Below are 22,162 nucleotides of genomic sequence, written 5' to 3'. Positions count from 1 at the left end.
GCTGGACGCTCTGGAGGCTGGACGCTCTGGAGGATGGACACCCTGGAGGCTGGACGCTCTGGAGGCTGGACGCTCTGGAGGATGGACACCCTGGAGGCTGGACGCTCTGGAGGCTGGACGCTCTGGAGGATGGACACCCTGGAGGCTGGACGCTCTGGAGGCTGGACGCTCTGGAGGATGGACACCCTGGAGGGTGGACGCTCTGGAGGATGGACACCCTGGAGGGTGGACGCTCTGGAGGCTGGACACCCTGGAGGCTGGACGCTCTGGAGGCTGGACGCTCTGGAGGCTGGACGCTCTGGAGGCTGGACGCCCTGGAGGCTGGACACCCTGGAGGCTGGACACCCTGGAGGGTGGACGCTCTGGAGGCTGGACGCTCTGGAGGATGGACGCCCTGGAGGCTGGACGCTCTGGAGGCTGGACGCTCTGGAGGATGGACACCCTGGAGGCTGGACGCTCTGGAGGCTGGACGCTCTGGAGGATGGACACCCTGGAGGCTGGACGCTCTGGAGGCTGGACGCTCTGGAGGATGGACACCCTGGAGGCTGGACGCTCTGGAGGCTGGACGCTCTGGAGGATGGACACCCTGGAGGCTGGACGCTCTGGAGGCTGGACGCTCTGGAGGCTGGACGCTCTGGAGGCTGGACGCTCTGGAGGATGGACGCCCTGGAGGCTGGACGCTCTGGAGGCTGGACGCCCTGGAGGATGGACACCCTGGAGGCTGGACGCTCTGGAGGCTGGACGCTCTGGAGGATGGACACCCTGGAGGCTGGACGCTCTGGAGGCTGGACGCTCTGGAGGATGGACACCCTGGAGGCTGGACGCTCTGGAGGCTGGACGCTCTGGAGGCTGGATGCTCTGGAGGATGGACGCTCTGGAGGCTGGACGCTCTGGAGGCTGGACGCTCTGGAGGCTGGACGCTCTGGAGGATGGACACCCTGGAGGCTGGACGCTCTGGAGGCTGGATGCTCTGGAGGCTGGATGCTCTGGAGGCTGGACGCTCTGGAGGCTGGACGCTCTGGAGGATGGACACCCTGGAGGCTGGACGCTCTGGAGGCTGGATGCTCTGGAGGCTGGATGCTCTGGAGGCTGGACGCTCTGGAGGCTGGACACTTGGGTGTCAGACCCTAATCTTTTGTTACAGTTGTTGTTTGTGTTAAAAATAAAAGAGCACTGTAGAAATCCTGCAGACTCGTACTGATGTAACAGAAGCAGGAGAGAAGAGGACCAGTGGAGGTCTGGAGGACTGGAGGTCTGGACTGGAGGACTGGAGGACTGAAGGTCTGGAGGACTGGAGGACTGGAGGTCTGGAGGTCTGGAGGACTGGAGGACTGGAGGACTGGAGGACTGGAGGTCTGGACTGGAGGACTGGAGGACTGGAGGACTGGAGGTCTGGAGGTCTGGAGGACTGGAGGACTGGAGGACTGGAGGTCTGGAGGACTGGAGGTCTGGAGGTCTGGAGGTGTGGACTGGAGGACTGGAGGACTGGAGGTCTGGACTGGAGGACTGGAGGACTGGAGGTCTGGACTGGAGGACTGGAGGACTGGAGGTCTGGAGGACTGGAGGTCTGGAGGTCTGGAGGTGTGGTGTGTTTCTCAGCACCAAGACCCTTTAAAGTCCTGGAGTTGGAAGGCGGCAGCGACACTGGATGATGTAAGAAGCCTGATGTTTCCAGAAGCCAGTGGTTTCGCCACTTGAAGGTTTAAAGAAGAGCAGGATCAGCAGGTCTGTTTGGTGGGAGCCTGAGGCCTGGAGGCTGAAACTCCAAAATCAATTCTGGCCGAATTATGAAATAAAACCAGTCAAAACTACTCCCCATTTAAATACATGTAGCCTATTATTATGTTTTGTTTATTGCCCCGGGGGTGATGTACCAGCTGATCTCGTCATTACAATTTGATCAAACTTCATTATCTTCAACTTGAAGTGAACTGTTCCCTCGTCATTGTCTCCAGGACCAGGTGACGTCCGGTGACTGGCGACCGCCGGAGACTGAACCACCACAACGGGAGCTCGTACATTTTAAGTTCAGTGTTTGACAGTTTCCTCTCAACATTTGTTCAAAACTCTTGAAAGAAAAAGCTTTTATTTTGTCTTCATCAAACACGGAGGCTTGAATGTTTGATTCAGGAAGTTGACAATCAAGTAGATTGAGTGTGAGGATTTTGTTGTACATGCTATGATTGTGTATGACTCTTATGTACGACATGCTTTGTTTACTCATTGAAGCTAAACAACAAAAACACTTTTTGGGAAAACGTTGTTTTCATGTTATTTTTGCATGACGTCCAACGTATTTGCCTGCTGGGACTCCACATGACAGGAACTACACATTTAGTCCTTCATTACTTACATTGGGATTATTTTAGGGCAGATTTGAAAGAAAAAAAAAGGGGGGAATCTTCTTTAAAGACGATTGTTTGAGACATTCATGTTTGTAAAACAATGAAACATTATTATTTGGAGACTCATGAATCCTGAGTTGAAACCTACTTGAGCGTCTCGGCCAGGAAGAAGCTCTGCTGCACGTCGTCGTAGGTCGGGTTGGACGAGTAGACGTCCTTCACCCCCGAGAAGCCTCCACTGACCCGGCAGTACTTGTCAATGGCCTGAATGGAGAAGACGAGAGGAACAGGAGGAATATTTGAGAAGTATTGACTATTAACACTAAACTAAACAAACAAACAAAAACAACTGACCAACCAACCAACTAATGGATGAAACAACCAACTGACCAACCAACCAACCAACCGACCAGCCAACTGACCAACCAACCAATGGATGAACCAACTGACCAACCAACCAACCAACCGACCAACCAACTGACCAACCAACCAATGGATGAACCAACTGACCAACCAACCAACCAACCGACCAACCAACCAACCGACCAACCAACCAACTGACCAACCAACTAATGGATGAACCAACTGACCAACCAACCAACCAACCGACCAACCAACCAACTGACCAACCAACCAATGGATGAACCAACTGACCAACCAACCAACCAACCAACCAACCGACCAACCGACCAACCAACCAACTGACCAACCAACTAATGGATGAACCAACTGACCAACCAACCAACTGACCAACCAACTAATGGATGAACCAACTGACCAACCAACCAACTGACCAACCAACTAATGGAAACAACCAACCAACAAACCAACCAACTAATGGATGAACCAACCAACCAACTGACCAACCAACCAACTGACCAACCAACTAATGGATGAAACAACCAACCAACAAACCAACCAACCAACAGACAAACCAACCGACCGATCAACCAACCAACCAACCAACCAATAAACTAATGGATGAACCAATCGACCAACCAACCAACCAACCAACCAACCGACAAACCAACCGACTGATCAACCAACCAACCAATAGATGAACCAACCGACCAACCAACTAACTAATGGATGAACCAACCAACTAACGAACAAACTAACCGACCGATCAACCAACCAACCAACCTATAGATGAAACCAACTGACCAACCAACCAACCAATAGATGAAACCAACCGATCAACCAACCAACCAACCAACCAATAGATGAAACCAACCAACCAACCAACCAACCAACCAACCAATAGATGAAACCAACCGATCAACCAACCAACCAACCAACCAATAGATGAAACCAACCGACCAACCAACCAACCTGTAGATGAAACCAACTGACCAACCAACCAACCAATAGATGAAACCAACCGATCAACCAACCAACCAACCAACCAATAGATGAAACCAACCAACCAACCAACCAACCAATAGATGAAACCAACCGATCAACCAACCAACCAACCAACCAATAGATGAAACCAACCGACCAACCAACCAACCAATAGATGAAACCAACCGATCAACCAACCAACCAACCAACCAACCAACCAATAGATGAAACCAACTGATCAACCGACCAACCAACCAACCAACCAACCAACCAACCAATAGATGAAACCAACCGATCAACCAACCAACCAACCAACCAGTGGACAAACCAACCAACCAACCAACCAACCAACCAACGGATGAACTAACCAACTAACTGATGAACCAACCAACTGACCAACCAATTAATCGACAAACTGACCGAGGAACGAACCAATCAACCAACCATCAAAGATCCAACCAACCGACCAAGGAATCAACAAACAAATATATTTTGACTCCACCTTCATCCATCACTGTCCTCCTTCACTGCTACACCCTCCATCACTGTCCTCCTTCACTGCCACACCCTCCATCATTGTCCTCCTTCACTGCTACACCCTCCATCACTGTCCTCCTTCACTGCTACACCCTCCATTACTGTCCTCCTTCACTGCCACACCCTCCATCACTGTCCTCCTTCACTGCCACACCCTCCATCACTGTCCTCCTTCACTGCCACACCCTCCATCACTGTCCTCCTTCACTGCTACACCCTCCATCACTGTCCTCCTTCACTGCTACACCCTCCATCACTGTCCTCCTTCACTGCTACACCCTCCATCACTGTCCTCCTTCACTGCTACACCCTCCATCACTGTCCTCCTTCACTGCTACACCCTCCATCACTGTCCTCCTTCACTGCTACACCCTCCATCACTGTCCTCCTTCACTGCTACACCCTCCATCACTGTCCTCCTTCACTGCCACACCCTCCATCACTGTCCTCCTTCACTGCTACACCCTCCATCACTGTCCTCCTTCACTGCTACACCCTCCATCACTGTCCTCCTTCACTGCTACACCCTCCATCACTGTCCTTCACTGCTACACCCTCCATCACTGTCCTCCTTCACTGCTACACCCTCCATCACTGTCCTCCTTCACTGCTACACCCTCCATCACTGTCCTCCTTCACTGCTACACCCTCCATCACTGTCCTCCTTCACTGCTACACCCTCCATCACTGTCCTCCTTCACTGCTACACCCTCCATCACTGTCCTCCTTCACTGCTACACCCTCCATCACTGTCCTCCTTCACTGCCACACCCTCCATCACTGTCCTCCTTCACTGCTACACCCTCCATCACTGTCCTCCTTCACTGCTACACCCTCCATCACTGTCCTCCTTCACTGCTACACCCTCCATCACTGTCCTCCTTCACTGCTACACCCTCCATCACTGTCCTCCATCACTGTCCTCCTCCACTGCTACACCCTCCATCACTGTCCTCCTTCACTGCTACACCCTCCATCACTGTCCTCCTTCACTGCTACACCCTCCATCACTGTCCTCCTTCACTGCCACACCCTCCATCACTGTCCTCCTTCACTGCTACACCCTCCATCACTGTCCTCCTTCACTGCTACACCCTCCATCACTGTCCTCCTTCACTGCTACACCCTCCATCACTGTCCTCCTTCACTGCTACACCCTCCATCACTGTCCTCCTTCACTGCTACACCCTCCATCACTGTCCTCCTCCACTGCTACACCCTCCATCACTGTCCTCCTTCACTGCTACACCCTCCATCACTGTCCTCCTTCACTGCTACACCCTCCATCACTGTCCTCCTTCACTGCTACACCCTCCATCACTGTCCTCCTTCACTGCCACACCCTCCATCACTGTCCTCCTTCACTGCTACACCCTCCATCACTGTCCTCCTTCACTGCTACACCCTCCATCACTGTCCTCCTTCACTGCTACACCCTCCATCACTGTCCTCCTTCACTGCTACACCCTCCATCACTGTCCTCCTTCACTGCTACACCCTCCATCACTGTCCTCCTTCACTGCTAGACCCTCCATCACTGTCCTCCTTCACTGCTACACCCTCCATCACTGTCCTCCTTCACTGCTACACCCTCCATCACTGTCCTCCTTCACTGCTACACCCTCCATCACTGTCCTCCTTCACTGCTACACCCTCCATCACTGTCCTCCTTCACTGCCACACCCTCCATCACTGTCCTCCTTCACTGCTACACCCTCCATCACTGTCCTCCTTCACTGCTACACCCTCCATCACTGTCCTCCTTCACTGCTACACCCTCCATCACTGTCCTCCTCCACTGCTACACCCTCCATCACTGTCCTCCTTCACTGCTACACCCTCCATCACTGTCCTCCTTCACTGCTACACCCTCCATCACTGTCCTCCTTCACTGCCACACCCTCCATCACTGTCCTCCTTCACTGCTACACCCTCCATCACTGTCCTTCACTGCTACACCCTCCATCACTGTCCTCCTTCACTGCTACACCCTCCATCACTGTCCTCCTTCACTGCTACACCCTCCATCACTGTCCTCCTTCACTGCTACACCCTCCATCACTGTCCTCCTTCACTGCTACACCCTCCATCACTGTCCTCCTTCACTGCTACACCCTCCATCACTGTCCTCCTTCACTGCTACACCCTCCATCACTGTCCTCCTTCACTGCCACACCCTCCATCACTGTCCTCCTTCACTGCTACACCCTCCATCACTGTCCTCCTTCACTGCTACACCCTCCATCACTGTCCTCCTTCACTGCTACACCCTCCATCACTGTCCTCCTCCACTGCTACACCCTCCATCACTGTCCTCCTTCACTGCTACACCCTCCATCACTGTCCTCCTTCACTGCTACACCCTCCATCACTGTCCTCCTTCACTGCCACACCCTCCATCACTGTCCTCCTTCACTGCCACACCCTCCATCACTGTCCTCCTTCACTGCTACACCCTCCATCACTGTCCTCCTCCACTGCTACACCCTCCATCACTGTCCTCTTTCACTGCTACACCCTCCATCACTGTCCTCCTTCACTGCTACACCCTCCATCACTGTCCTCCTTCACTGCCACACCCTCCATCACTGTCCTCCTTCACTGTCCTCCTTCACTGCTACACCCTCCATCACTGTCCTCCTTCACTGCTACACCCTCCATCACTGTCCTCCTCCACCAAACCAACTCCAGTCCGAGCCTTTGATTTAACACAAGATGACTTCTAACTAGATGGTTCAGCTTTCATCTCCACTGCTTTCTTACACATTAGTGAATAAAGGAACGCTGCTAGGTGAGAAGTGTGCACATTCATGGAGAGCAGGGGAGACATGAAAGAAGAGAGAAAAGTTTTGAGACAGATAGGCATGAAAATGACAGCAGTGGGAGACGGAAAGGATGCACAGAGGAAACAGAAAAAAGACGTGTGAAGGAGAGCACAATTTTAATAAGCTTATAAAAGCATGCTATAATTAATTTCTCTGCTTGTGACAGATCAGAGCGAGTCCTGCGGAGATGTTCAGGAAGCAGCTGTACCAAATAGAAAGGAGAAAAAAAGACAAACACAAGAGATGTCCTCATGCTTTCACATCCTCGTCTCTAATATATCTTTTGTCCTCCCTTCACACAAAGCAGACTCGTACTGGCGACACTTATTTCTTCCCTGTTTGGCGGCATCAGTTTTTCACACGATTTCTACAAGTAATCCTTGACCTCTGATTGTTAGAAAACTCTGAATACGACTAATAATGTGAGATCTAAATATGGGTTTTGTTAACAAAAGGCACAATTAGAAAAACACTGGGATTTAATGTAAATCCTTTGGTTTTCCAACGGTTTCTCATCAATTCTCCAACTATGAAAAAGGAGATGATCACGTTTCAAGAGACAAACAACAAACGCGGAGGGCAGGAAGGCGGATGAGACTGGAAAAACAACGAGATTTATAAACACAGTAGTCAAAAACAGTTAAATTTTTCTCTTCCAGCTTCTGCTTTCACCTCGAATCATGCAAAACGGTCTCAGCACAAGTATTTACAGGCTCTGCCAACGTAATCCTGCGCTGCTAATTAACTCTAACTTCCATCATGTCACCGCTGAAAGGATTTGGCATCGGTGCTCCTCGCGGATGATATTTGAGAATCGGCAGAAAAACAGAGCTCTGCAGTTCATAAACCCGTCGCTGCAGAAGCAGGCTGGACGCTTGCAGGATAACCGACCAATCACAGGCCATCACTTGCAAATGCAAGACAAAAAATACGGTCAATATTTCAGTGACAATAAAGTGGACAATCTTACACGACTGGTTATTAGATTAGATTCTTAGATTAGATTAAACTTTGTCATTACAAATGCAACAAAATGCAGTTTTGCATCTAACCAGAAGTGCAATATCGCAAGTATCAGATATTATACACAGATGACAAATGATAAGAAAAGAAGCTAATCAAGGAACAACACAGGACTTCACCAGGTTTCAGTAACTCCGTTGCTCATGCCACAAATGTATGTATATAAAAATGTAAATATTCAGGCTTTCTAATATTGGATTTTTACCCTGCAACATTTATACAGAATTAAATAAATACAAAACTATTTGCTATTTGTGTGTTGATTCATTTGAAGCAGCTTTCTGTTTGATTGTTTGCTTGATTGTTTTCATTTTTTCCCTCCCAGAGGTTACAGTAACCATGACGTGGGAAAAAACCCCCAGAACTTTGCATTGGCTTCAATCAAGTAAACGTGGCAGTAATTCATGGTTGAACACAATCCAGATCACAAAACAGAAAGACTTTTGTGACTTCACGCCCCGACACTGTCGCCCCTCCCCACAGCAGCAGGACGTGAAACAGTCCAGTCAGACGGTTCTTCCCTCAGGGGAGCAACACTGCAAACACTGGCAGGCGCTTCAGCTCATTAGTGAGCAGGTGCTTTTTGGCTCACTTCCAACTCCCCCACGACCACAAACATGGTCCGGCTGATGAGCCCAACACTAACATCACCCCTGTGCTCTGGTCACTGTGAGGCCTGAGGGACTCAATCGCTTCTTCGTCGTCATTGTTCGCTACGACGACATTCTTTTTGGCAGTTGGTGCAACGACACGCCGAGGCAGGCAGCGTGTGCAGCGCCGTCCTCAGAGGGGAAATGGAAAACAGGAGGTAAGGAGAGGTGTTTCAAAAATTAAAAAATTAAAAAAGCAGGTCTCAAACTTTCACTGGCAGCTTATCGACAATCCCTGTAAACGCATGGAATTAAAAGCACACGCGCACGCGCACACGCACACGCACACACACACACACACACACACACACACACACACACACACACACACACACACACTCACACACTCACACACTACAGTCTATTAGTATCCAGCTGTACAGCACACCTGCCTGTTTGCCATCCCTCTTTCTTTCACTGTCGTCATTAACAGCGGTCGGCTTTCACCTGTGTGTACTTGCCTGCGTGTGTGTGATAGATTGTGTATTTGTGTGTGTGTGTAGGTCGGTATAAAGGCCAGCTGCTGCGATGGGAAATGTGTCCTCACTTGGCTGCTGCAGCCACACTGCTCCTCCTCTTCCTCCTCTTCCTCCTCTTCCTCCTCCCCCGACAGTTAGATGTTTTACCAGATAATTTATTTAGCACAGATGGTCTGTGTGCGTGCGTGTGTGTGTGTGTGTGTGTGTGTGTGTGTGTGTGTGTGTGTGTGTGTGTGTGTGTGTGTGTGTGTGTGTGTGTGTGTGTGTGTGTGTGTGTGTGTGTGTGTGTGTGTGTGTGTCTCATATTATGTGAACTTGCTATCCTTATGTGACTAAAGAAAAAGTACATATTTAATATACACAATAACATACACAGGTAGGGATGCACTGTTCCACGTTTTTCCGCTTCCGATCTGATCCCAATATTATTATACTATTTCCATGAAAACACTTCTCAAAATGTTGTTGTGTCGATGGAAACATTTTCTGAAACGAAAACAAAAAAATTGCGTTTCCACTTGAAACATTATTGTGCAGAAGCAGCCTAAGAAACTCACAATAGAGGGAAGTTAAACTCTTCTACTCTACAGAAGCAGGCGTCCTGAAATAAAAGTAAAGGGCAGTATACAGAAAGGTCGAGATTAGCTTGATAGATTGTGTGATACCATTAGATCAAATTTAGATTATTATTTGTGCTGATATTATGAAAATATAGCTCTATTTATTGTCTAAAACAACAACGTCAGCCCTATTGTGAACAACCTCATACTGACGAAACAATACCTTTTCACTAATATTCAGGTTTGTTGAGAAGACCATGTAAATGAAAAGTGATTCTCTTTAATTTTGTAAGTTTGAAGCTGGAAAACCTGCTCTGCTCTGGTTTTCGGAGCTCAAACGAGGCTGCAACAATCCCTCCCCCTACAGGCCATGTATGGTTCTATTTCATCCCTCCAGACCACCAGAGGCGGTGCTTTAGCACTGGATGATCCTCCTTGCTCGTATGCAGGTGGAGAATATTATAACAACAAAGTCACTTGTGACTCGTGTGGTTCTAGAAGCTCAGTCCCTTTTCACCTTCTCGCTCGCAGGTCTGTGTAACGGGTTTGTTGGCACAATATTGCTCATTTCCACAATTGTCGAGTTGTTTGCTGCTTGTTGCCGGTCGCCCTGCGACCTGGGGTCGGAGCTGCCAGTCATCTCGCCCCTCAACGGCTGTACAAGCTGCGTTTCAGCGGACTTTTCATGAGAGCTGAGTTGTAGGCATTCTACACCTGGTGAGTCCATTCATTCAGTTTTTTCGCCGATGCATTACACTCGATAGATTTCAGCCGTAGCCTCGGGGGCTCGTACTTTAATTGAAGCCGCGATTTGGCTTGTTTGGTTGATTTCACGCCGCGTTGGTGGTAGTTATCACATGTTTTACGTTTTACGGTGTCTTCAGTTGAATTAGTTTCATTTAGGACTGCGCACTTCTTTTCATAAAAGCGACAACGTTCTACTTATATTGGATTGCTACAGAGCCAGTTGCGAACCGCGAGTGGCGTCTCTGCTTGACCCAGTTCGTGACACAGCATTCAGCTTCGTGCAAAAAAAAAAAAAAAAGGCTGCGCTGGCTTGCATGATTGGGAGTCACTAGTCTGGTCGACACTGTGTGATTACGCCCCGGTCCGTGCGAGTCGCACGCCTAGCCAATTTGGACGAACCTCTTTATTGGGACGTCATGTCGCCTGGCCAGCTGCCTCCTGAGCAGCCGGCGGACCCTAAGCCCTCTTCTCCAGAGACCCAGTCTCGTCAGAGGAAGGAGGATTCTCGCAGGTTGTCCAGGCACGTGGACAACCTCACAACAGAACTGACTCAGATGAAGATTCTGCTCCAGACCCTTCAGGCCGAGCCAGGCCGCAATATGGTCACTCCTCAGGAGCTGCAAGTGGCAACACATGACGAGGATGTGATGCCTGTGGCTGCTTCTGATGCCCTATTTCGAAGGGATCATGATGAATTGAGCTCCCATACCTCAAGCTGCGGGAGAGGAATCTGTGACTGGGGCGATAAGAACTGCCCTGGGCCGATTGGGAGTCGAGGCGCCAACATTGCAACAGGCCACCTCTCGTGCTTTCTTCCGACGCCAACCAACTGCAAGGCCTTTTGCTGTTCCCCTTCAGAGGAACACGTGAAGGAGCTGCACACTTGTTGGACTGACATAAAGGCCTTTTCTTGGCAGACGTCAGATGGACAACAATGCAGGAGACACAGTGGGCCTGGGGCCGATGCTGGCCGAAGAAGAGGCCGTGGCCATCCTGAGGACACTTTGAGGACAAACGCTCGGAGCCCACGACCGCAGTGCCGGATCACAGACGACCTCCTGTCCAGGGCGTATGAGACGGGTGCCCGTATGGGCCGGAGAGGAGACTCTGTGTCCCACCTAATGTTGGGTCTGTCTGCGTCATTGGAGGAGGGGCTCCTTGACCAACAGGGCTCGATGGCAGCCTCACACTGATTTGCCTCAGCCTGTGGTCATAAAGTGAAACTAGACATGGAAGTGAAGTTAATAATGATGTTATGATGAAAAGCATGAAAACAATGGAAACCTGCTTCTAAATTATAGATCTCACACAGTTGCTAGCGCAGCGCTGCAGCTCGCTGTGCTCTCGAGAGACGCGCCGCCGTTGTCACGGATTAAATTATCTGGTTCCCTCCTATTATTAACTTCAGGGAACGACTTATTACATCGTTCCCACATGTTTTTAATTAAAAAAAAATGTATAACCACTCCGGGGCTCCATGTTCATTGTAGATTTCAGAAAGCCGGTTTGTGTCTCTTCCGCCTTGTAAGTAGCGATAACTCCAGAGAGAACTCCAGAGAGAACTCCCGAAATAACGCCAGAGGTAACTCCAGAGATAACTCCAGAAATAACGCCAGAGGTAACTCCAGAGATAACTCCAGAAATAACGCCAGAGGTAACTCCAGAAATAACTCCAGAGGTAACTCCAGAGATAACTCCAGAGGTAACTCCAGAGATAACTCCAGAGGTAACTCCAGAGGTAACTCCAGAGGTAACTCCAGAGGTAACTCCAGAGATAACTCCAGAGGTAACTCCAGAGATAACTCCAGAGATAACTCCAGAGATAACTCCAGAGGTAACTCCAGAGATAACTCCAGAGGTAACTCCAGAGGTAACTCCAGTGGTAACTCCAGAGATAACTCCAGAGATATCTCCAGAGGTAACTCCAGAGATAACTCCAGAGGTAACTCCAGTGGTAACTCCAGAGGTAACTCCAGTGGTAACTCCAGAGGCAACTCCAGAGATAACTCTAGAGATAACTCCAGAGATAACTCCAGAGGTAACTCCAGAGATAACTCCAGAGGTAACTCCAGAGATAACTCCAGAGGTAACTCCAGAGATAACTCCAGAGGTAACTCCAGAGGTAACTCCAGAGGTAACTCCAGAAATAATGCCAGAGGTAACTCCAGAGGTAACTCCAGAGATAACTCCAGAGGTAACTCCAGAGGTAACTCCAGAGATAACTCCAGAGATAACTCCAGAAATAACTCCAGAGGTAACTCCAGAGGTAACTCCAGAGGTAACTCCAGAGATAACTCCAGAGATAACTCCAGAGATAACTCCAGAGATAACTCCAGAAATAACTCCAGAAATAACTCCAGAGATAACTCCAGAAATAACGCCAGAGGTAACTCCAGAAATAACTCCAGAGGTAACTCCAGAGATAACTCCAGAGGTAACTCCAGAGATAACTCCAGAGGTAACTCCAGAGGTAACTCCAGAGATAACTCCAGAGATAACTCCAGAGATAACTCCAGAGGTAACTCCAGAGATAACTCCAGAGATAACTCCAGAGGTAACTCCAGAGATAACTCCAGAGGTAACTCCAGAGGTAACTCCAGAGGTAACTCCAGAGATAACTCCAGAGGTAACTCCAGAGGTAACTCCAGTGGTAACTCCAGAGATAACTCCAGAGATATCTCCAGAGGTAACTCCAGAGATAACTCCAGAGGTAACTCCAGTGGTAACTCCAGAGGCAACTCCAGAGATAACTCCAGAGGTAACTCCAGAGGTAACTCCAGTGGTAACTCCAGACATAACTCCAGACATAACTCTAGAGATAACTCCAGAGATAACTCCAGAGATAACTCCAGAGATAACTCCAGAGGTAACTCCAGAGATAACTCCAGAGGTAACTCCAGAGATAACTCCAGAGGTAACTCCAGAAATAACTCCAGAGGTAACTCCAGAGGTAACTCCAGAGGTAACTCCAGAGGTAACTCCAGTGGTAACTCCAGACATAACTCCAGAGATAACTCTAGAGATAACTCCAGAGATAACTCCAGAGATAACTCCAGAGGTAACTCCAGAGATAACTCCAGAGGTAACTCCAGAGATAACTCCAGAGGTAACTCCAGAAATAACTCCAGAGGTAACTCCAGAGGTAACTCCAGAAATAATGCCAGAGGTAACTCCAGAGGTAACTCCAGAGATAACTCCAGAGGTAACTCCAGAGGTAACTCCAGAGGTAACTCCAGAGGTAACTCCAGAGATAACTCCAGAGATAACTCCAGAGATAACTCCAGAGATAACTCCAGAGGTAACTCCAGAGGTAACTCCAGAGATAACTCCAGAGATAACTCCAGAGGTAACTCCAGAGGTAACTCCAGAGATAACTCCAGAGATAACTCCAGAAATAACTCCAGAGGTAACTCCAGAGGTAACTCCAGAAGTAACTCCAGAGATAACTCCAGAGGTAACTCCAGAGGTAACTCCAGAGGTAACTCCAGAGATAACTCCAGAGATAACTCCGCCCCCACCTGATGAGGCGTCTGGCTCCAGCCTGGTTCCTCTCTGGCCCAACAAAGAAGTGGAGCCAGCAGCACTAGCTTAGCTCCTGCGAAGAACCGGCTTTAGCAGTGGAAAGACAAAGAACCGGTGTTAACTCTGGCCCTGGCTCCGAACTAGAACCTGGTTCTTTCTGGTGGAAAAGCCCCCTCAGTTGTTATAATATTCTCGACCTGCATATGTGCAAGGATGATCATCCAGTGCTTAAAGCACCGCCTCCGGTGGTCATCAAGGATTCATAGAACCGCAGTTACATATGTAACTTTAATTTTTGGTTGAAAGCATCCACAGCCTGCTTTACTTTGCTGATGACACACTTTTAGCAGAGAGGTCAAATTAATGCTCAATATAATAATGTACATGCTGACCTTCTGACTCAGAAATCGATATTAAATATACTTTCATCTTAAAAAAAGAAAAAAAGCTCAGCTCTCTGCTTTGAATAGTTTCACCTGCCACCAGACACAAAGCAGAGAATATAAAAGCGCTGAGTAAATGGAAAAAGAGAAGATAAAAAGAGGCTAATCAACTAAAGTAAAGGTAATTTTTGGACCAAAGCGTGGGCAAGTTTTTGAAAGTTTCATGTGAAGCTGCTGGAGGGAAGGTTTGCAGAGCCTGAACGGCAGCTTTTTAAAGCAACCGGCTCAGGGCACAAAGCGCAATGAATGTTCTCATATTCCTGAGTGCCGGCGGACCGGGACTTTCAGATCACATTTATCTGGTAATCATCACAGATGTACTTCTGGCTCGGGACTTCCCTTGTTCTTTAACGGTCACGTTCATATCTTCTCGTTTCAGGCAAGAACTTTGGATTGCCACGTTTTGAATGTGGATGTCGAACTTGCAATACCTTTGAATAGTTGGAAAATAATCGAGCTTATCATGAAACTGTAGTTGATTAATTATATTAATTTGGTGCTTTCAAATCGACTGTTATAAAGTAGGTATTATTGAAAGTAAAAATTAACAGCTGTTTCACAAATGGGGATGCCGATATCATGTCGATCCATCCAGGTGACAACGAGCCACGTCAGCAGGATGAAGATTGTTTAATATTAATGAGAATGACAAAAGTAAGGGAGCTCACAAACTACAATCTGCCAAAATGTCAGGAGGAGCTATTCTGTGCAACACCAGCAACTTATTGACCAGAGATATTTGACCAGCAGAGTTAGAATGATGTCACTCAGTGGATCGGTGGCGGCTGTGCACAAGTGGTTTGTGGCAACGCATTGGCTATACGTGTATAAAGTATAAATTAGGCTAAATGGCATTACTCGTATCAGCTAAAAGTCAGTACTTATACTCGTCCTTTTTAAAAGTGGCATCGGCTGTTAACAAAACTGTAGGGCGTAACCAAGGAGGCGACACCCTATTTCACCTCAACACAGAACATTCTGCTCTCAATAACGCTGGAAAAGCTGCGATCGCTCGTCACTTCAACTGTCAATCAGCTCAGAGCAACATTCAGCCCTCTTCAGATTTGATTCACCATCAAGTCTTCAGATCAATCCGGTGGTTAAAAGTCTCTGTGGACGACGTTTCTAGCAGAAGACGACGTGAAACAGAAAAGCAAAGGGAAGACACATAAATGTGCTGTAATGACGCAGAGTGGAGTTTAAAAAACACATCAATTGTAAAAAATAATGTTTATACATGTAGGTGAGGATGATTACAACATCATGAGGCCAATTAGTGCATAAAACCGGAAAGCATGTTTAGCTTCGTTATAACTTTAACGAAAAGACGAGAAATATTCATCTGTTGTCAGATATTATAGAATTATTATAATATTATGTGCACAATATTTTGGCTTTTCTTAAGATGTTAAAAAAAAATCGATGCAACTTTCATTTGTACAGAGAATTTGTGTTTGCAGTAATTATGACTTTTGGACTGGATCCCAAAAAAACCCAAAACAATTTAATATGATGGAGAAAAGAAAAGAAAAATGATAGCATAAATAACACTGTTTATCATTCATCTCTTTACATGTCTGAGAGCTGGACTGACTGTGTGGATGTGTTAACGCTTCAGTTCAGCAGCCGCCTGGTGCTTTCAAAACCTTTAAAACCCCGTCAGGAGAACTGTGTTGATTGTTAGACGGATGAGACTCAGCAGGTTACTTGGAGAAAAACAGATGAACAGGAAAAAGGACCAATAAAAAGTGTTCCTCCCACATGATTAAAAACGGATAGAATCGATGTGACGTTGTTGAATTGTACTATAATTCCATAAATTAGAAGTGTCATATAATTTGGTGTGGCCAGGTTTTTCTCTTCAAGGGCTCATAGTCTCCAGGTTTTCAACACTTCCCAAAACCTTGTATTCAAAGTTTATAGCTTTTCCTTGATTCTCCTCCATTTGAATATCAGATCCTAGGAGCTGCATTCACAATCTGCTGTGTCTGTGTGAGCTGGACTGGCTCCGCCCACACACGCCCATCTATGGGAAGAGGAGGAAGTACTTCCTCTCGTGGTGCCATGTGCCAGAGCAGAGCTGCCTAATTGTGGGAGGAGTCAAAAGGGGGAGGAGTCTCCCTTGATTGTGATTGGCTAAACCCCAGATGACGCTACATATGGTTTGATTTCTGATTGGCTGGTTGGAGCAACACACTATTTAAAAGCTGAAACCAGCGAGGGAGAGAGAAGAGACACTTTCTTCTCTTCTGGGGCGTCGGTCCACATATAGGGAAGATTATTATTGTTGGAAAACCATCAGAAATGTCCTTTAAATGCAGTGTGCGCGTGTACATTGTGCAATATGTCTACATGAGTTGATATTTATCATCAACTGTAGACGCTACATGAGTAACTCAATTATATGACAATCAGATTGAAATTCCATCATTTAAACACATCAGTGGATTAGATTTGTCATTCTGAATGAATTCACGGCAGGATTGGAGGAGAAGGTGAAGTCGCTTCACTTATGATCCTGTCAGTGCATGTAAACGGCACATTGGATTCCACGTCTGCTATGCAGCATCAGCATGCGATCGTTTTGAGGAAACTGGAGGCGACGAAACACAAGTGGACTGTGGAAAAGACAACCTGCTCCTCAACACATTCCTGGTCAGACTCAACGGCGAAAATGTTAATGTCCATCACTACATTCTGCTGGGCTTCAGGGTGAATTCTACTCTTGGTGCATACAAACCTGCACAACAACACAATCACTGTATTTAATGTCCATATTAACGGCACAACCGGAAACAATTCAACCAGGCTGATAAAAAAAAAGCTGACGATTCCTTGAGGGCAAGTTTGACTCACTAAGACGGGGGTAGGGAACCTGGTCCTCGAGAGCCGTCGTCCTGCACGTTTTCCACGTCTCCCTCCACTGAACGTCCTGATGCTTCATCGCCACGTTCAGCACAAAGCCAGAGAACCAGCTGCTCATTGCAATCAGCTGTGTGGAAGCAGGGAGACGTGCAAAACGTGCAGGACCGTGGCCCTCGAGGACCGGGGTTCCCGACCCCTGCACTAAGAAAAGCTTCTGCTTTTATGAGTCCTGCCTTTTCGGTGACTGTGTACAATGACAAGGTGCGGCACATGTTACTGTTGAGCTCAAATCAAACACACCTGAAGTTGTGATCAAGCAGCGGTAGTTTACCTGAGCGGCCTCCCAGCCCCACTGCCTGTATTTGGGGTCGTGGGTGAACCTCCACATGTACCAGTAGGTCTCGATGACCTCCGGCCGCAGGATGTAGTACTTCTCGTTCTGCCGCACGGCCACCGCCTCCAGACCGCTGTCGAACTTGAAGGCCTCCGGACCGAGCTTCAGCACTGCAGGGGGGGAGGTTGGTGAAAACACGGTGGGGTGAAAAGGGGGGGACAAAGAAAGGAGGCAGAGAAGTGGAGAAAAGAGAGGAGTTGGAGTGAAATGAGGGACGGGAGCAGAAGAGGGGTGAGGATGGAGGGGAGGTCATGTAAAGAGAGGGAATCTCAAAATGGACGGACGTAGTGATAAAGAGGAAGAAGTGAAGAGGAGGAGGAATGTGTGAGACGAGACAAGGAAGGATGAGGGGGTGAAAACCGTGAATGACAAGCAGAGAGAAAGAAAGAAAAGTGAGACACGCAGGGAATAATTAAGATGCAAAACGTCGAAAGAGACAGTGTTTGTTTCTTGTTTGTCTTCATAGTTCAGTCAACACAAATGTATGTGCGTGTGTGTGTGTGTGTGTGTGTGTGTGTGTGTGTGTGTGGGTGTGTTAGACAAAGAACCAGCCCCCACCGTCCAACCTTATTGATTTTTACTGACTTTCATCTTTTTATGAACAACGTTTTCAACCAATTAAGCCTGATGGGCGTATAAAAAAAATCCAAGTGTGGAAAATTAGTGAGACGCTGACATGGATCGTCTGGGAGAGGACACGTGCACACGCACACACACACGCACACACACACACGCCTCCAAAAGCTGCCACCAGTCACTGCTCATTAACCAGCAGTCTGACCGCTGCCTTCTGAATTCCTCTCCCGTCTCCCTCCTCCTCTTTTTCCATCTTCATTTGTTGCCACGGCAACTTCTTTTCTTTTTCAGAACACACTCATGATTCCTGAACACACACAAAATCTTGACGGATAATCCGACCCTGGTGTTGCGTCTCACACACCGGCTGATCCCCTGATAAGATATTTATGCTCTCTGAAGATGAAAGTGTCATGAAAACAACAACAGAAAACTATAATAATCAGGACTTTAAGTAGATGCAGTCACAATAGTTATTGTTGTTTGGGTGACTAAAGTTTAACTGCATGAGCAGGATTGGTGCAGAAGCTGAACGGACACAGACGATATAACAGCCGTTGTCAGGTGTGATGTGGAAGCTCATTTTAAAGTCGTAAATGTTCCATTTCCGCTGTCATGACGAAAAAAAGTTGTTGGAATCATGAATTAGTCTTAGATGCTGATTCTCTTCTTTTTGTAATGGAACAGGCATATTGGCCCGATTATTAGACAGGCATTTTGTTTAAACTCTACATTTGTCTGATAAAATGGGGTCATTTTGTAATCAGGGTCTAATTTTCAGCTTTGTTTTATGCCGACTTCAGGATTTTGGGGAACAAGGAGGATGTGAACTGAATGATCCAGTTTAACTTCAGGTGACATATCGGGGGATGAGAAAGCAGCTACGACTGCTTCATGTTGTTATAAACACATTTTTAAGTTTCAAAATGCCGCAGCTCAAAGTCTCTCAATGCATTCTGGGCGGAGTGGGAAGAAAACCACGACAGCTGGAGTGAAAGCCAGGAGATCTGAGTACAGTTGATATACGTGGAGTTTTTCTGGAGAGAAACAACTGAGAGGTTCATCAAACTGTTAATCAAGTGTCTTTCTGTGAGCCGTGAGAGGCATTTTAGTTATGTTGACAAAATCTGATTGTGTTTTATAAATAAAACTCTGTGTGCATACTATCCATCCATCCATCCACCCATCCCTGGTAAATCAGGATTAATAACCACATTCTAGCATTCACTTGTTAATTATGTCAGTTTCAAACAAACTAAAAATAAACAGGAAAGTGCATGATAACACTTTTGGACAATAAAAGCTCCCAGACTTTTTTAATTGAGGTTCAGATCTGAACATTTTAAATAGAAAAAGTGATAATCCATAAGACTGTCTTCCTCTATAACCTCGTGTCATTCTGTTTGCCCAGCGGAGGAATTTCAAACGAGCACAACATGAAAAGCTGTGTTTGGTCTGTAAACGACATAATTGTACGCTGCCAACACGAGTCAAAAAAAAGTCTTTTGACATGCTATATATCCACCATATACACAGACCTGGAGACTGTGTTCCAGAAAAGCTTCATTCAGCGTTGTTATCATGAATATCATAATTAACATAAATTAACTGCGGCCGTCAGGACTGTGCATATAGCTCGCCTGACAATTACTGCTCTATTCCTGTAGTAGCTGTCCATTATGAACATCAGTACACTGTGCAATTAGTCTGACGGAGACACGGAACCAACACTGCAGACTGCCGCAGCTTCCAGTGAGCTGCTTTTCTCAGAGATTCCAGAAAACGGCCCTAAAGATACAATGGAAACAAACAACTGTGGCAGCTCATCTCAGGTAATATAATAGATAAAGTTTTACTGCCTGCGAGTGTTCCCTTTACATTTCCTCTGGAGTGTGATTCAAGTCCATTTCTGTATCCATTACTTGGCAGCTCATTTTAGTAGAACGGGTCAATTTTATCATCATGCTTCGACAAAATGTGTAAAAAAATCTTTGATGGGAAAATTAGTAGACACACTGTCTTTGCTCATTTCCGATTTCTCCCTGAAGAACCAGATGTGACTGAAGTTGTTCAAACCTTTCATGAATTTGCCTTAAAGGCACCACATTTTGAGCAATGCCCCTTTTATGCCCTGGGTTGCGCTGGTGAACAAATGAACCCAGCAACAGGAGCTTCAGAGCTTTCCTGCTCTTTCAGGTGTTGAATAGAGGAGATGTGACTCACGGTACCATCTAGTGGTACACAGTGGTATGACAACGATGAGACAACCTGGTAAGACTGAGACCTTTGGTAGATTTCTTTGGTTCGACATATTTGTTAGGGTTATGACATGAAAAACTCATTTTGAAAGTATCTTCTGTGTACACCGGATTCTGAGTGTGTGTTCTCGTATTTCAGTTCACTGTGATGTTGTGGAACATTTCAGATCACATAACGAATCAAGTGTTTCTAAAGGCTCCCACAACCTGTGTGGGTTTTGGCCGTTGGGGTGGAGAAAGCCTTCACACTGTCCACAACTGTACCGGACAATCTGAAATGATGGTTTATGCAGACTGTACGAGCAGAATCTGAACGACTCATCGTGATTATGCAATTGCGTCGATGTGGCCACGCAAGAGTGAAACATTATAAGTGTGCGCCGTCCATTCAGCGCTGCGACTGGGAGAGAGCGAAACCCCGCAGGACCGAGTTTGGACACCCCTGCTTTAGAGGCAATCTCAAAGTACCGTATTTTCCAGACAATATGTTTTAGTTGTTTGGCTGGTATGGTTATGTGACTTGTATTAGGAAGACACTTGTAGATCAAAGAATAGCAGTACATTCCATCTGGGATCGCCAGATGTCAGTGTATGAAAAAGAATGATGCTACTGTACGACAGAAAGACGTCCATTACAGTATTAAAGTGACAACGTAAATATCGATGAAGACAGGATGCAGCGGGAAATGGAAACCTCAGAAAAACTTCAGAGTGTTCAAGAAACGTGTGAGGGACCAGAGAAGATCAGAGAAACTATGACGGAAAAAACAAAGAAGGCTAATTGTGCTCTAAAAGCTCGAGAAAGAAGAGTGGAGTTACGTTAGTGAATGGAAAAACAAAAGCCACATACGCAGTAGGTTTGTTTCTCTCTCTTAATGACACGTTTTTACCACAAAGTACGACACCGTCTCCCCCACAAAGTTAGAGAACACAGCTACGGGTGGTTTAACTGGAGGCTGGAGGATGTCAATGCAATGCTAAACACTGGTGTAGGTTTTGTGGTAGCATTAGCGCCTGGAGCCCCTCCCCCTTCACCCCCCCCCCCCCTCACCTGTCCTGTCGTAAGACTCGTGGCAGGTGTGTGCGATCTCCGCCCCGAGCTGCAGGTAGTGTCCAGCCTTGTCGTCTGGTGAGCCGTCGGCGCCCAACGCAAACATGCCGCCGGCGAAGCAGGCCAGGTGGCCCATCTTCCTCTCCAGGTGGCCGTTCTTCCACTCGCCGATGAACGTCAGGCCGCCGTTGGATTTGCGTATCAGGTGGCGCTCGATGGCCTGCGGGCAGACGGAGGGAGTCGGTCAGTGAGGAGGCATTGGATTCAAGTGTTGAAGAAAAACGAGTTCCAGGGGAGGACAGAACCAAGTTTCAGTGAGAACGAGACAGAAGCTTCCAGCGTTCCTCTTTATGCAGCCAGTGAATGAAGTGTGACACATTCAGGAGTGTCGCTGCAAACGTTGAAGCGGCAAGGTGGAGAGAAGCAGCTGTTACTGCAGGAACGTGGACGGAGAAGAGCGGCGCTGCAGCGAAGCTCCACTGACATGGAGCAGCACTGTGAGAGCGTGAGGATGTTCAACGGAGGAAAACAAACGACGAGGCA

The 22,162-nt window shown here is 47.4% G+C and overlaps 1 protein-coding gene across 1 annotated transcript in view; it reads right to left on the bottom strand.

The window, feature by feature from the left end:
* man1a2 (mannosidase, alpha, class 1A, member 2) overlaps window positions 1–22,162 on the bottom strand; it is a 229,906-nt gene that overhangs the window by 3,504 nt on the left and 204,240 nt on the right. The window contains exons 11-13 of the mRNA XM_080498671.1: window positions 21,620–21,839; window positions 17,672–17,844; window positions 2,494–2,609 (exon numbers count right to left, since the gene is read on the bottom strand). Coding sequence (XP_080354797.1) covers window positions 2,494–2,609; window positions 17,672–17,844; window positions 21,620–21,839 — 509 coding nt within the window. The remainder of the gene's footprint in view (window positions 1–2,493; window positions 2,610–17,671; window positions 17,845–21,619; window positions 21,840–22,162) is intronic.

This window comes from Blennius ocellaris (assembly GCF_963422515.1).
Source record: "Blennius ocellaris genome assembly, chromosome: 6".
In the NCBI taxonomy this organism is placed as follows: domain Eukaryota; kingdom Metazoa; phylum Chordata; class Actinopteri; order Blenniiformes; family Blenniidae; genus Blennius; species Blennius ocellaris.
Note: the sequence above shows the minus strand (reverse complement) of the source record. Positions and strands in the feature narration are given on the sequence as shown.